Raw genomic sequence first — 14135 nt, forward strand, 5'->3', positions numbered from 1 at the left:
CATCCACTTTATCTTGTTTTCCAACTGACAACTCACACAGACAGCAACAACAGCACTTTCCCCTTCCTGTTTTCCCACTGTGTGTAATGAACCACTCAATTAAAGCAAGGCATTGATGAGAAGATGAAAAACACATTTGAGCCCATACATTTAAAGATCAACAAGTCTGATTTTATTACGATCTTGTATTCTTATCTGGATGGCACATAATTACAAAGAAACATTTACAATATATTTTTCAAGTATTAAGTTATGTCATTTCAAGGCTTTCACTTCAAAAAGCTACATTAATAACACACCATACAGATAGTACAGTTGGTTAAGAGTTTCAAATAACTTCCTCCCCTCTATTTGGTTTAAATATGATTCAGTAGGCACTAGAAATGCCTGCAGCCACTTACTTCCTGGGCACTTGCCCTTGCTCTTGTACCAGTATACACCATTTTGCATGTCAGAACATCAGCTACTCTCAGACACAGCACATGTGTAGTGTCTGTGAGCCATGTGCAGGTTCACAACAGAGACCAGAACTATGGCCCTGACTCCTACCACTTAGCAGCGATGCAGAAAGAAAGAATGCATATTTCAGTTAACTCAAACCCCACTTCTTGGCTGAAGTAACTGTAAAAATGCCACTGGAACATCTCATACTTGCTACATGAGCGTTTCTCTTTTCATCAAGCATGTTAAACTTTAGAACTAAGCACGTTCCTGAAGCTTGAGCTTGGCAGACTGAGCCCAGGCTGAATCTAGCTCCATTATTTCCCTTCCATCTATCAGCCAGTTCAGGTTTCAGTGGGTAACTCTGATTCTTGTGGCACTGGTGTAACCCATCCATTACAACAGGATTATACAATTCAGGACTGATTGCACAGTCCCACTGATGCTACCACTGAGGTATAAGGGAACATGTATCTCACTAAGTCTCTTTTGTGCTGGCAGTACACCCTGACCAGATGGAATTTTGCACACAGTGGAGTAAAACCTGTTTGATAGGATACTGGCTTTTATAGAAAACATCTTGGATGGCAGTAAATGATCACAGCATTCAACCTCGTTTGTTTTTGTTTAGCCAAAGACAGCAAAAGCCCTGTTACCTCTTTATTCTCATTTCTTATACTACCTTTTAAAATAAAGCAGGAAATGTGGCCAGCAGCTGGTCCCGTCTCTTCTGCCCCAACACAGCTGAATCCACTTTAGCATAAAGAAAAACAAGGATGCTAAATACACAGATACTTTATCACACAGTGATGTTTCACAAAGAAAAACCAGGCTCCTTTTATACCCACGAACACCTGATGGGGTCTAGCACCAATACAGCAAATGACTGGGAGAAAATGCTTTCACTTCCTACTCCAGCCTTAAACACAACTTTTAAGGCTTTAAGAAACAAGACTTCAGAAACACTAAATAGAATCTTTTTGTTTAAGAAAATAAATGAAAGTGGTTTAGGAAAGTGTATTCTTTGTGAAACCTCACTTTACATATTATCATTTTCACAGTCCTTCTTCCCCCAACCTGACATACATGTAAACAACCTAAACGTTAGAATACAACTGAAAAAACAACCCACTCGTCTTTTGTGATAGGGAGAAACACTGACTAGTACAAGAAAACACACACTACTGTTTGTTTGTCAAACTATTTTTCCTCCTATCCCAGTTAATTATGGAGCATCTTTCAAATCATGAGCCTCAAGATACAGGTTTGCTCATCTCTAAACTGTGCTTAATTCTATCCAGTGATAGATTTCTTGATACTGTAAGAGGCTGAATTAAGAACTCTACAGTAAAATTAAGCACATGCATATACATGCAATACCTTTACAATTTAAAGCTACTGTGAAGTAACATGGGGACCTGAGTATGCAGGAGCACAGAGATGGGCTTAAGGGAAGCTAAAGTGACGAGTTACTTCAGTGCACTGCATTCTCCAAACCGCAATTCTGTTAGAGGTCCATGCAAAAAAGTGACTCCTCTACATGAGGATTCCACTGTACAGCTAAAACCAGTGTCTGGGTTCTGTTTAAGCAGGCAAAACTCTGCATCATGAATTAGAGCAAGCTAAGGAAGGGCTTTTTAAAGGTACCGTGCATCCCTAACACTAGATAGGATGTGAAATGAACAGGTCACAAATTCTCTCCTTTTAAAAATGCATTTTACTTACATTTTGTGGACAGTACCCTACATTTAAAGGCTGTTAATATCACATCCCCCTTATTAGCATGTTTCCCCTTTTCAGCTCATTGCTTAGTTCAAAACTCCTATTTCAAACGACAAGCATTTATAACTCCAAATGTAGCACATGTATTGGCTACTACATGCATATTCATTTAAGAAAGGAAAACAGCTAATCAGAATGATGCAATGGTAATTTGAACTATGAGTTCTCATTCAGTGCTAGAAACATTTTGGCAGAGTAGGCCAAGGACCAGAGAAATCATTTCCTGAACCAGCCATTACAAGAGACTGGCATAAGCAAAGCAAGCTGTCTGATACCGCATTATGGGAATATATTGATCCTTACCAGGTTGCGAGGTGGAAAACGACTGTTCTTTAACCCCTACACAACGGAGCCTGGCAGGGCAAGCACCTAAAAGAGAAACTGTCAGAGAGGTTTTAATAGTAATGTATAACTGAGATGCAGTACAATTTCATATGCATGCTTTCTTTTGCCGATCATTACTATTTTCTTAAGTCTGTCCAGTGACGATGTCTTAATGAAGTTTTTGGTTTTCTAAGCAAGCATTTTCGGCTCCTCAGGTAAAGCAGGCTAGACATTATCTGACTCAAAGACCGGGTAGTCAGCGTTATCTTTACTGGCAACTGCGAAGTGGAACCGAGCACACCTTCATGCATCAGGTCGGCATGATCTTTTCCACCCAAGTGGTGCAAAAAACGGGCTCTGGTGGCGGCACCTCTGCGTGTGTACGCGGGTCAGTTTGCATGACAATTACCGCACTGCTGTACGCAGCTCTGCACGACTCTTAACACCAAACAGCCTCAGACCACCACCGTCCACACGCCAGCTTTACACGACCTTTAACCAAGGCCACCATCTGGCTCCCAACGTTCAAGAGATATTTCTTTCTTTCTTTCATTACCACGGCCACTAATGTGCCAGGCTCCCCTCCTCTGCACATCCCCCACTACCACCCCATCACCACTGTATTGATCCTTTTCCTCCGCACCATCGCCTGCTTCCTCCGCCGCGACACGAGGCCCCTGTTATAGGGGGGAGCACCCCACGAGTACTTGCAGCAGGTACTTGACCCTACATTTTGAAGGAGGCCGCTGCCCGCCGAGCACAGATGGAGCAGAACTCCACCGACACCTGATCCCGGTCCACGTGGAGGCAGATCCCGCCGGGGGATGCCCACTCCTCCTCCGTCTCCGTCACCACCGCCGCCTCCTCCAGGCTGGCAGGCCGGGAGCTGGGCAGGGCGTAGTCGTGGTCGCTGCTCTCGCCGGCAGGCTGGAGCTGGTGGTGATGGCGGCGCGGGCTGCCCGTGTCCCTGAAGAGGCTGGTGCTGAGCTGCAGCCCGCCGGCGCGGATCCCGGCTAAGCGGCTCAGGAGCTGCCCTAGGGCGCTCTGGTTAGCCAGCACGGCCCGCAGGTAGCTGCTCTCCCGCTCCAGCTCTCGCAGGCGGCGGCTCAAGCCGCGGTTGCGGTCCCGCAGCTGCCGGTTCTCAGCAGCCAGGCCTTGAAGGCGGCTCTCCAGCCCAAGCACGTACTGCTTCTTCTTCAGCCGGTTCAGCCGCGCCGCCGCCGCCGCCTTCAGCCGGCTCCCAGCCCCGCCATTCCTCCGCCCGACCGCCGCCGGCCGCTGGCCCGGGCCCGGCGGGGGCAGCGGCTCCGGTTCCCCACAGAAGCAGCCGCTCAGCTCCGCGTCCAGGTCCCAGTCCGGCCGGGCCGCCTCCAGCAGGTCTCCCAGCTCCAAGCCCGGGAACCAGTCCTCTTGCTCCCACACCTCCAGCGGGCCGCCGGGTGCCTCGGGCTCCTTCTCCTCCCGCCGCGGCGGCTGCTGTTGTTTGGGCCGCGCTGGGCCCGGGTCCCCTTCCCCGCCGCCATCCCGCCCTCTCGGGGCCTGCCCCGCGCCGGCTAGCGGCCAGACGGCACCCGAGGGGCTCGCTCCGCCGGAGGAAGCCGCCAGCAGCTGGGTGAGGCTGTGGCGCATGGCGGCAGGCGGGACACAACGGGAAGGAGCCTGACGAGAGCGGCAGCGGCCCCGGCCCCGGCCCGGCGCTCCCGCCGCGGTGCCTGTCGGGAAGCGGCCCGCTGTGAGGTGGGGGGGGCGCCTGGCGACGGCGCCCGCGCGCGGGAAGGCGGGGGCTGGAAGGGGAGCCCCTGCGTGAGGAGGAGCCCCAGTGTGGGGGGAGCCCCTGTGTGAGGGGAGCCCCACTGCGAGGGGAGCACCAGTGCGAGGGGAGCCCCTGTGTGGAGAGGAGCCCCAGTGTGAGGGGAGCCCCTGTGTGAGAGGAGACCCAGTGCGAGGGGAGCCCCAGTGCGAGGGGAGCCCCAGTGCGAGGGGAGCCCGTGTGGGAGAGGAGCCCCAGTGTGAGGGGAGCCCCTGTGTTAGAGGAGCCCCAGTGCGAGGGGAGCCCCTGTGTGAGAGGAGCCCCAGTGTGAGGGGAGCCCCTGTGTGAGAGGAGACCCAGTGCGAGAGGAGCCCCAGTGCGAGGGGAGCCCGTGTGGGAGAGGAGCCCCAGTGCGAGGGGAGCCCGGGTGTGAGAGGAGCCCCTGTGTGAGGAGAGCCCCTGTGTGAGAGGAGCCCCAGTGCGAGGGGAGCCCCTGTGTGAGGGGAGCCCCAATGCGAGGGGAGCACCAGTGCGAGGGGAGCCCCTGTGTGAGAGGAGCCCCAGTGCGAGGGGAGCCCCTTTGTGGAGAGGAGCCCCTGTGCGAGAGGAGCCCCTGTGTGAGGAGAGCCCCAGTGTGAGGGGAGCCCCTGTGTGAGGAGGAGCCCCAGTGCGAGAGGAGCCCCAGTGTGAGGGGAGCCCCTGTGTGAGGAGGAGCCCCAGTGCGAGGGGAGCCCCTGTGTGGAGAGGAGCCCCTGTGCGAGAGGAGCCCCAGTGCGACGGGAGCCCCAGTGCGAGGGGAGCCCCAGTGCGAGGGGAGCCCCTGCGCGAGGGGAGCCCCAGTGCGAGAGGAGCCCCAGTGCGAGGGGAGCCCCAGTGCGAGGGGAGTCCCTGTGTGAGGAGAAGCCCCGGTGCAACGGGAGCCCCAGTGCGAGGGGAGCCCCTGTGTGAGAGGAGCACCAATGTGAGAGGAGCACCAGTGTGAGAGGAGCCCCAGTGCGAGGGGAGCCCCTGTGTGAGGAGAGCCCCTGTGTGAGAGGAGACCCAGTGCGAGGGGAGCCCCAGTGCGAGGGGAGCCCGTGTGTGAGAGGAGCCCCAGTGTGAGGGGAGCCCCTGTGTGAGAGGAGCCCCAGTGCGAGAGGAGCCCCTAGTGCGAGGGGAGCCCGTGTGGGAGAGGAGCCCCAGTGCGAGGGGAGCCCCTGTGTGAGGAGAGCCCCAGTGCGAGGGGAGCCCGTGTGGGAGAGGAGCCCCAGTGCGAGGGGAGCCCCTGTGTGAGGAGAGCCCCAGTGCGAGGGGAGCCCGTGTGGGAGAGGAGCCCCAGTGCGAGGGGAGCCCCTGTGTGAGGAGGAGCCCCGGTGCGAGAGGAGCCCGGGTGTGACGGGAGCCCCAGTGCGAGGGGAGCCCCAGTGTGAGAGGAGCCCCTGTGTGAGGAGAGCCCCTGTGTGAGAGGAGCCCCAGTGCGAGGGGAGCCCCAGTGCGAGGGGAGTCCCTGTGTGAGGAGAAGCCCCGGTGCAACGGGAGCCCCAGTGCGAGGGGAGCACCAGTGTGAGAGGAGCACCAGTGTGAGAGGAGCACCAGTGTGAGAGGAGCCCCTGTGTGAGAGGAGCCCCTGTGTGAGGGGAGCCCCAGTGTGAGAGGAGCCCCAGTGCGAGGGGAGCCCCTGTGTGAGGAGAGCCCCTGTGTGAGAGGAGACCCAGTGCGAGGGGAGCCCCAGTGCGAGGGGAGCCCGTGTGTGAGAGGAGCCCCAGTGCGAGGGGAGCCCCTGTGTGAGAGGAGCCCCAGTGCGAGAGGAGCCCCAGTGCGAGGGGAGCCCGTGTGGGAGAGGAGCCCCAGTGCGAGGGGAGCCCCTGTGTGAGGAGAGCCCCAGTGCGAGGGGAGCCCGTGTGGGAGAGGAGCCCCAGTGCGAGGGGAGCCCCTGTGTGAGGAGGAGCCCCGGTGCGAGAGGAGCCCGGGTGTGAGAGGAGCCCCAGTGCGAGGGGAGCCCCAGTGTGAGAGGAGCCCCTGTGTGAGGAGAGCCCCAGTGCGAGAGGAGCCCCAGTGCGAGGGGAGCCCCAGTGCGAGGGGAGTCCCTTTGTGAGGAGAAGCCCCGGTGCAACGGGAGCCCCAGTGCGAGGGGAGCCCCTGTGTGAGAGGAGCACCAGTGTGAGAGGAGCACCAGTGTGAGAGGAGCCCCTGTGTGAGGGGAGCCCCAGTGTGAGAGGAGCCCCAGTGCGAGGGGAGCCCCTGTGTGAGGAGAGCCCCTGTGTGAGAGGAGACCCAGTGCGAGGGGAGCCCCAGTGCGAGGGGAGCCCGTGTGTGAGAGGAGCCCCAGTGTGAGGGGAGCCCCTGTGTGAGAGGAGCCCCAGTGCGAGAGGAGCCCCAGTGCGAGGGGAGCCCGTGTGGGAGAGGAGCCCCAGTGCGAGGGGAGCCCCTGTGTGAGGAGAGCCCCAGTGCGAGGGGAGCCCGTGTGGGAGAGGAGCCCCAGTGCGAGGAGAGCCCCAGTGCGAGGGGAGCCCGTGTGGGAGAGGAGCCCCAGTGCGAGGGGAGCCCCTATGTGAGGAGGAGCCCCGGTGCGAGAGGAGCCCGGGTGTGAGAGGAGCCCCTGTGTGAGGAGAGCCCCAGTGCGAGAGGAGCCCCAGTGCGAGGGGAGCCCCAGTGCGAGGGGAGTCCCTGTGTGAGGAGAAGCCCCGGTGCAACGGGAGCCCCAGTGCGAGGGGAGCCCCTGTGTGAGAGGAGCACCAGTGTGAGAGGAGCACCAGTGTGAGAGGAGCCCCTGTGTGAGGGGAGCCCCAGTGTGAGAGGAGCCCCAGTGCGAGGGGAGCCCCTGTGTGAGGAGAGCCCCTGTGTGAGAGGAGACCCAGTGCGAGGGGAGCCCCAGTGCGAGGGGAGCCCGTGTGTGAGAGGAGCCCCAGTGTGAGGGGAGCCCCTGTGTGAGAGGAGCCCCAGTGCGAGAGGAGCCCCAGTGCGAGGGGAGCCCGTGTGGGAGAGGAGCCCCAGTGCGAGGGGAGCCCCTGTGTGAGGAGAGCCCCAGTGCGAGGGGAGCCCGTGTGGGAGAGGAGCCCCAGTGCGAGGGGAGCCCCTGTGTGAGGAGGAGCCCCGGTGCGAGAGGAGCCCGGGTGTGAGAGGAGCCCCAGTGCGAGGGGAGCCCCAGTGTGAGAGGAGCCCCTGTGTGAGGAGAAGCCCCGGTGCAACGGGAGCCCCAGTGCGAGGGGAGCCCCTGTGTGAGAGGAGCACCAGTGTGAGAGGAGCACCAGTGTGAGAGGAGCACCAGTGTGAGAGGAGCCCCTGTGTGAGAGGAGCCCCTGTGTGAGGGGAGCCCCAGTGTGAGAGGAGCCCCAGTGCGAGGGGAGCCCCTGTGTGAGGAGAGCCCCTGTGTGAGAGGAGACCCAGTGCGAGGGGAGCCCCAGTGCGAGGGGAGCCCGTGTGGGAGAGGAGCCCCAGTGCGAGGGGAGCCCCTGTGTGAGGAGAGCCCCAGTGCGAGGGGAGCCCGTGTGGGAGAGGAGCCCCAGTGCGAGGGGAGCCCCTGTGTGAGGAGGAGCCCCGGTGCGAGAGGAGCCCGGGTGTGAGAGGAGCCCCAGTGCGAGGGGAGCCCCAGTGTGAGAGGAGCCCCTGTGTGAGGAGAGCCCGTGTGTGAGAGGAGCCCCAGTGCGAGGGGAGCCCCAGTGCGAGGGGAGTCCCTGTGTGAGGAGAAGCCCCGGTGCAACGGGAGCCCCAGTGCGAGGGGAGCCCCTGTGTGAGAGGAGCACCAGTGTGAGAGGAGCACCAGTGTGAGAGGAGCACCAGTGTGAGAGGAGCCCCTGTGTGAGAGGAGCCTCTGTGTGAGGGGAGCCCCAGTGTGAGAGGAGCCCCTGTGTGAGGAGAGCCCCTGTGTGAGAGGAGACCCAGTGCGAGGGGAGCCCCAGTGCGAGGGGAGCCCGTGTGTGAGAGGAGCCCCAGTGTGAGGGGAGCCCCAGTGCGAGAGGAGCCCCAGTGCGAGGGGAGCCCCAGTGCGAGGGGAGTCCCTGTGTGAGGAGAAGCCCCGGTGCAACGGGAGCCCCAGTGCGAGGGGAGCCCCTGTGTGAGAGGAGCACCAGTGTGAGAGGAGCACCAGTGTGAGAGGAGCCCCTGTGTGAGAGGAGCCCCTGTGTGAGGGGAGCCCGGGTGTGAGAGGAGCCCCAGTGCGAGGGGAACCCCTGTGTGAGGAGAGCCCCTGTGTGAGAGGAGACCCAGTGCGAGGGGAGCCCCAGTGCGAGGGGAGCCCGTGTGTGAGAGGAGCCCCAGTGTGAGGGGAGCCCCTGTGTGAGAGGAGCCCCAGTGCGAGAGGAGCCCCAGTGCGAGGGGAGCCCGTGTGGGAGAGGAGCCCCAGTGCGAGGGGAGCCCCTGTGTGAGGAGAGCCCCAGTGCGAGGGGAGCCCGTGTGGGAGAGGAGCCCCAGTGCGAGGGGAGCCCCTGTGTGAGGAGGAGCCCCGGTGCGAGAGGAGCCCCTGTGTGAGGGGAGCCCCAGTGCGAGGGGAGCCCCAGTGTGAGAGGAGCCCCTGTGTGAGGAGAGCCCCTGTGCGAGAGGAGCCCCAGTGCGAGGGGAGCCCCAGTGTGCGGGGAGCCCCAGTGCGAGGGGAGCCCCAGTGTGAGAGGAGCGCCAGTGTGAGAGAAGCCCCCCTGCAATGGAAGCCGCAGTGTGAGAGGAGCCCCTGTGCAATGGGAGCCCCGGTGTGAAAGGAGCCCCGGTGTGAGAGGAGGTTCTGTGCAATGGGACCCCCTGTGCAATGGGAGCCCCTGTGTGAGTGGATGTGGCGGCTCTGTCACCCACAGCCCCCAGCAAGGGCAGGACGGGGGTGGCCCGTGGGGCTGTGGTGGGTTGGGGCTGTCACAGCAAGAGGCTGGCCCCTGCTCATGTTTAGGGTTTAGGCACTCTCGTATTCAGGGGAGGGAAACGGGCACTCCCCGGTGCATGTCTGCTGGGGAAAACAGAGCAGCCAACGACAGTCCCAGGCTTATGAGGAGAGATTGCAGGAGCTGGGCCTGTTTTGTCAGGAGATTGTAGAATCAATCAGGTTGGAAAAGGCCTTTAAGATCAAGGCCAACCATTCCCCAGCACTGCCAAGGCCACAGCTAAACCATGTCACCAAAGGCCTTGCCTACACAGTTTTTGAACACTTCCAGGGACGGTGACGCCAGCACTGCCCTGGGCAGCCTGTTCCAATGCCTGAGCACCCTTTAGGGAAGGAATTGTTCTTAATATCCAGTTTAAACTTCCCCTGGTGCAGCTTGGTTCAGTTCCTGAATCATGACCATGTATAGAATCACAGAATGGTTTTTGTTTAAAGGCACCTTAAAGCTCATCCAGTTCCACGCCCCTGCCATGGGCAGGGACACCTTCCACTAGAGCAGCTTGCTCCAAGCCCTGTCCAACCTGGCCTTGGACACTGCCAGGGATGGGGCAGCCACAGCTTCTCTGGGCACCCTGTGCCAGCACCTCAGCACCCTCACAGGGAAGAGCTTCTGCCTAAGAGATCATCTCAGTCTCCCCTCTGGCAGGTTAAAGACATTCCCCTTGTCCTGTCCCTATGGCCTCTCCAGGTTTCCTGTAACCCCTTTAGGCACTGGAGCTGCTCTAAGATCTCCCCCTTAAGGAGCCTTCTCCATGCTGAACCAGCCCAGCTCTCTCAGCCTGGCTCCAGAGCAGAGCTGCTCCAGCCCTCAGCATCTCCATGGCCTCTGGACTTGCTCAAGCATGTCCACATCCTCTTAATTTTAATACATAGATGCTGCTAAGTGGGATTTCTTCCTTGGAGCCTCAGTGTTACCTGTTACATGCCCAGCCTCTGTTGAACTTCAAGGAAGAATCAAATACAAAAGGGTCAAAAGGGGCTGAGCTTTTGTCCATCTTGGAAAATAATGTGCTTTTAACTGTAAAAAGTGAAAATTATGATAGAGCAGAGGTTAGGACCAAATATATCAAACTCGTACTTTACATTTTCCACCCTAATCTCATGTCTCAGGTTTGACTGGTTCAACCATCCCCGTTCAGATTTAACGGCTCTTACTTCTATAAACGCATAACAAAGAAACAGGCTACAGAACTCTTTGTAGGCTGCTTTAAGCCAGCAAGTGTATTACAGAGGAAGCAGATGATCTCGTGGAAGGGAACAGCGTGCAGTGGTGTGCCATGAGAGGCACTGAGAAAGCTGTAGTTACGCAACGAAATGACGGAGTTTGACATTCAGCGCTTTCTCTTTCGCCAGTAAATCCTCACTGTGCTTCCTGTAGGCATTGAAGTGCAGCACGAGTTCATTGTAGGCCTGCTTGCTGCTTTCCAGCTCTCGCTGCAGCTCCTGCACCTTCAGCTCATTGTCCGCTGCTGCTGCCTCTTTCACCACACGCTTCCCTGCTTTCCGCTTGGCTTTCTCTGCCGTCTCCAGCTTCTTCCACAGCTGCTGAATTTCCTGTTGCTTGTCCTGCAGAGCTTTGCCTCTCTCCGTGGCCAGGTTCACGAGCTGCTTTTTCTCCTCATTGGCCCTCTGCAGCCTGGCTCGCAACTCGCTGTCCTGGGCTTTCTGCTGGCTTTCCACGTGCTCTGCCTTCGCCAGGGTTTGTTGGTGCTGCTCCTGTAGGCCTTGCAGCTGGTGCTTTAAGGAATCAACCTCCCAGGCGTAGGCACTGGCTTGCTGGCTCTTAGCTTCCAGCAGCTCCTCTTCCCGCTCCTGCGCTCTGCAGGTCTCATAAGCGCATTTCTCCTGTAAGGAGTCTAACTGCTCTGAGAGCTTCCTGGCCTGGGCAGCAAGCTGGAGCACTTCAGCTTCCTTCTCCTTCATAGCTTGACCAAAGAGCACTTGATTCTCCTGCCGCAGGCGCTTGTTCTCCTCCTGCAGCTGCATGTTCCGTTCCCGGTGTTCGTCCTTGAGCTGGATCATTTTTTCATGGTTGTCAGCCAGATCCTTGAAGCGCCACTCCAAACACTGAATCTGCTGGGTCTGGGCTTTCATCTTTGCAGCATCCTCTCTCCTCAGTTTCTCCAGCTCCACGTTTTGTTGCTTCAGGACTTTGCATTGTTTGCATGCATCCTCTGCTTTTTTCTTCAACATACAGATGAGGTGATGCTGTTCTAGGTGTGATTGTAGCAACGCCTTCTCGCTCTTCTCATCTTCGGGGCTCCTACAGAGTTCTTTCAGGCCCTTTGTCAGATCTTCAATGACTTTTCTCATCTTTGAATCACTTGCGGAGTTGGCCATTGATGCTTCTCCCCCATTCTGAGCCATGGAGCCCCTGTTTCACACAGAGATGAGAAGAAAAAAGATGAGTCTATTGGAGTGAGTTCAGAGGAGGCCACAAAGATGACCAGAGGGCTGGAGCACCTCTGCTATCGAGACAGGTTGATTCAGCCTGGAGAAGGCTCTGGGGAGACTTTAGAGCAGCTCCCAGTGCCTAAAAGGGCTGACAAGAAACCTGGAGAGAGGCTTTTGACAGAGGCATGTATTAGCTTTGCTAATTATTCCTTCTCAAAGTGGTGGTGTTGTAACTACAAGAACTACTATTATTTTCAGGTAAAAAGCTTGTAAAAGTGATAAAGCTGTAAATAATTCCTTAAGCAATCCTTTTCCTCTGCTTTTAAATTCTCCTACAGATCTGGTGTTATAAACGTGAGTAAAATATGAAGGGTTACATTGAGCTTCATATTGATTTGTAAGATTTTAATGGTGTATCACTCATTGAAAATAACTGAGTAACCTTATCCCATACTTAGAGATTTATGAATGAAATAGAAGATCTGTAGGATGCTGATAATTCCCTGATACCCTGTGGTACAAAGTCTTTGTGCCTGGAGAAATGGTTCATCCTTTGAGTTTTGACATGCATTTGCTGGATTATTTTAGGCATGTCATTTTTGGAGTCTGGCTCCTCATGTCATAATAAGGGAAATATTTATATTACATTAGCACCAAAGTCATTACTGGTGCCTGGTTGTATGGCAATGTATCCAGAGATACAAAATGTTAGTCTAAAACTAAACTCAAACCAAGTTTTTCATTCATATGCAGACCTTAAACCACATGGCATGTGACACAGTATGCCAAGAACCAGGCTTTGTGAATTCTGGGCTTTGACTGGAGGTAAGGGGAGGACGAAGGAAAGAGACAGCTTAAAAAAGGAGGAAAAGTATTGTACAGCAAAACTGAGTTAATGCTGTGGAGCACAGACAGCTTCAGAGCTGTGGTGACCATTAGTGTGGACACAACATCCATCTCCACCATCCTGCACTTCCCTATTCCTGTTGCTACCTTGGGTCTTGCCAAAACATTTGGAAGTAACAGAGGAAAGGGGCAGGGACTAAAAGGTTTAGGCCATCCAGTTGAAGCACAATGCAGAGCAGCTTTTGAGAGGAGATAAACATTTTCTTACCCGGTGTTTTCTTTCCCCAGCTGGTTTGTTGTCACTACTGCAGGGGGGTTTCTGTCTCCTTGGAGATCAGAGGTGGAATCCGGTCACCATGGAGCTCGTGCCTTTGTCCTGGCTGCCTGGAGCTGGGCCAGTGGCTGAAAGAGCTGGGAGTTTCTTAGCAAAACAAACACTGCAAACGCTCTCGAAAGTGCACAGATTTGGTAAAGGGAAGAGGATTTCCACACGTCTGAAGAGCTCTCCAGCTTGTGCCCTGTGCATGCCAGAGGAGCTCAAAGTCACAGGCTCCATGGTAAGTAACAACACAGCCCTCACCCTGAACAACCTGCGGCTTTATTGAGCAGTGAATGAAAAGCCTGGCTGATGGGATGGGAGAGGAAAACAGCTGGAAGGAAAAAGTCAGTGCAGGTGTTGCTGACTCCACGGGAAGAGGATACAAAGCAGAGGACTGAGTGATGTGGGTAGGGGATATGAAGCAAAGAAGACAAGGAGGCTGTAGAACCAGATCCTTCAAAATGGGTAAAATCAAAGCAGGTTTGTGGGCTTGCTTGCAGGAGAGGGTTGTTTCTGGAAACACAGAGTGTAACAGGAGAGCTGGGACTTTGATGACTGGTCTATAGGGAGCTGGTGTAATTTAGAACATATACACATGTATAGGCATATATGTATATGTGTACCGAAACCAAACAAAAACCATTCCAGGCTGAGGCAAAGATGAGCTTATAAAGTGAAGAAGGGAAGAAATAACAAAACACACCAAACCCAAAAGGAAAAAGGTGGGGGGGGGGGGTGGTGTAGTATGTGTTTCTCCAGACAAGAATGAATGTAAAGACATTCTAGGTGTACAGCTGCTTTGTCATAAAGGTGAACTGGAATAAAGAATCAAAACATAGTTATTAACTTATCAAACTGCCCTTGAGTAAGTAACTACATACCTTTAAAGCTTCTGTTATAGGTGAGTAAAACCTTTCACCTGCATAGCTGTTCTGGTTTTAAGAAGCTGGTTTCTTGAAACTTTCTGGCCTAATCAACTTTGTAAACACGCATTTCCCTGTCAGCACATTATCAGTGTGGAACATACCACTGTAGTTCAGAATGACTATGGGTTTGGTGGAAAGCTGTGTTAGCATGTGAGCCACGATCAGGGAAATGTCAAAACCCACCAGTAATAGCTTTTAAACAGTAAATTGTGCAAGTCTTCAGTTAGATGCTTAACACAGAATTCCTGCTGGGTTACCTTATTAGATGCAGCCATTACTTCCAAGCACCTTTTAATAAATCAAGATAATATCCTTTAGCAGGAGGCAAGATTGTAATGTTTCTACTCTATAATTAAATGCTACAGCATGCATAGCATCAGCAAAGCACCTTTTGCGCTGATAAAGCAGTTTGGTTTGTAATTTTCTCTTCACCTCACCAGGTGAACAGCTGTGACTTTTGTGTATGACAATAGTAAAATGGTGAAAAGATAAGCACAGCTGCTAAAGCTC

The 14135-nt window shown here is 55.3% G+C and overlaps 2 protein-coding genes across 5 annotated transcripts; both read right to left on the reverse strand.

Annotated features, from left to right (window-relative positions):
* Window positions 1-149: 149 nt before the first annotated feature.
* Window positions 150-4261, reverse strand: CREBZF (CREB/ATF bZIP transcription factor). 4 transcript variants are annotated; one of them, XM_061458009.1, is made up of 3 exons: window positions 3278-4261; window positions 2527-2604; window positions 150-1194 (listed from the first exon to the last, which is right to left on the reverse strand). In XM_061458009.1, exons 1-2 carry the CDS (start codon window positions 4174-4176, stop codon window positions 2556-2558), a joined length of 948 nt encoding a protein of 315 aa, XP_061313993.1. In that variant the 5' UTR covers window positions 4177-4261; the 3' UTR covers window positions 150-1194; window positions 2527-2555. The 4 variants fall into 4 exon arrangements, with proteins under 4 accessions (XP_061313993.1, XP_061313995.1, XP_061313991.1 ...); XM_061458011.1 differs by having other exon boundaries at window positions 3191-4260; XM_061458007.1 differs by having other exon boundaries at window positions 150-2604.
* Window positions 4262-10028: 5767 nt separating this feature from the next.
* CCDC89 (coiled-coil domain containing 89) lies at window positions 10029-12837 on the reverse strand. Its single transcript, XM_061458034.1, has 2 exons — window positions 12649-12837; window positions 10029-11514 (listed from the first exon to the last, which is right to left on the reverse strand). The coding sequence occupies exon 2, from the start codon at window positions 11505-11507 to the stop codon at window positions 10443-10445; it is 1065 nt and encodes a 354-aa protein (XP_061314018.1). The 5' UTR covers window positions 11508-11514; window positions 12649-12837; the 3' UTR covers window positions 10029-10442.
* Between the last annotated feature and the right edge of the window lie 1298 nt (window positions 12838-14135).

Source organism: Pezoporus flaviventris, unplaced genomic scaffold (genome assembly GCF_033815535.1).
Source record: "Pezoporus flaviventris isolate CSIRO_AGI_PZ_B2104156 unplaced genomic scaffold, CSIRO_AGI_Pfla_v1 ptg000025l, whole genome shotgun sequence".
NCBI classification, from domain to species: Eukaryota; Metazoa; Chordata; class Aves; order Psittaciformes; family Psittacidae; genus Pezoporus; species Pezoporus flaviventris.

Coding starts and splice junctions, on each gene's coding strand:
- CCDC89 (XM_061458034.1), bottom strand. CDS start 11,507: ATGGCTCAGAATGGGGGAGAAGCATCAATGGCCAACTCCGCAAGTGAT.
- CREBZF (XM_061458009.1), bottom strand. CDS start 4,176: ATGCGCCACAGCCTCACCCAGCTGCTGGCGGCTTCCTCCGGCGGAGCG. Junction 2,605..3,277: donor GCAGCGGCCTCCTTCAAAAT/GTAGGGTCAAGT, acceptor CCTCTCTGACAG/TTTCTCTTTTAGGTGCTTGC.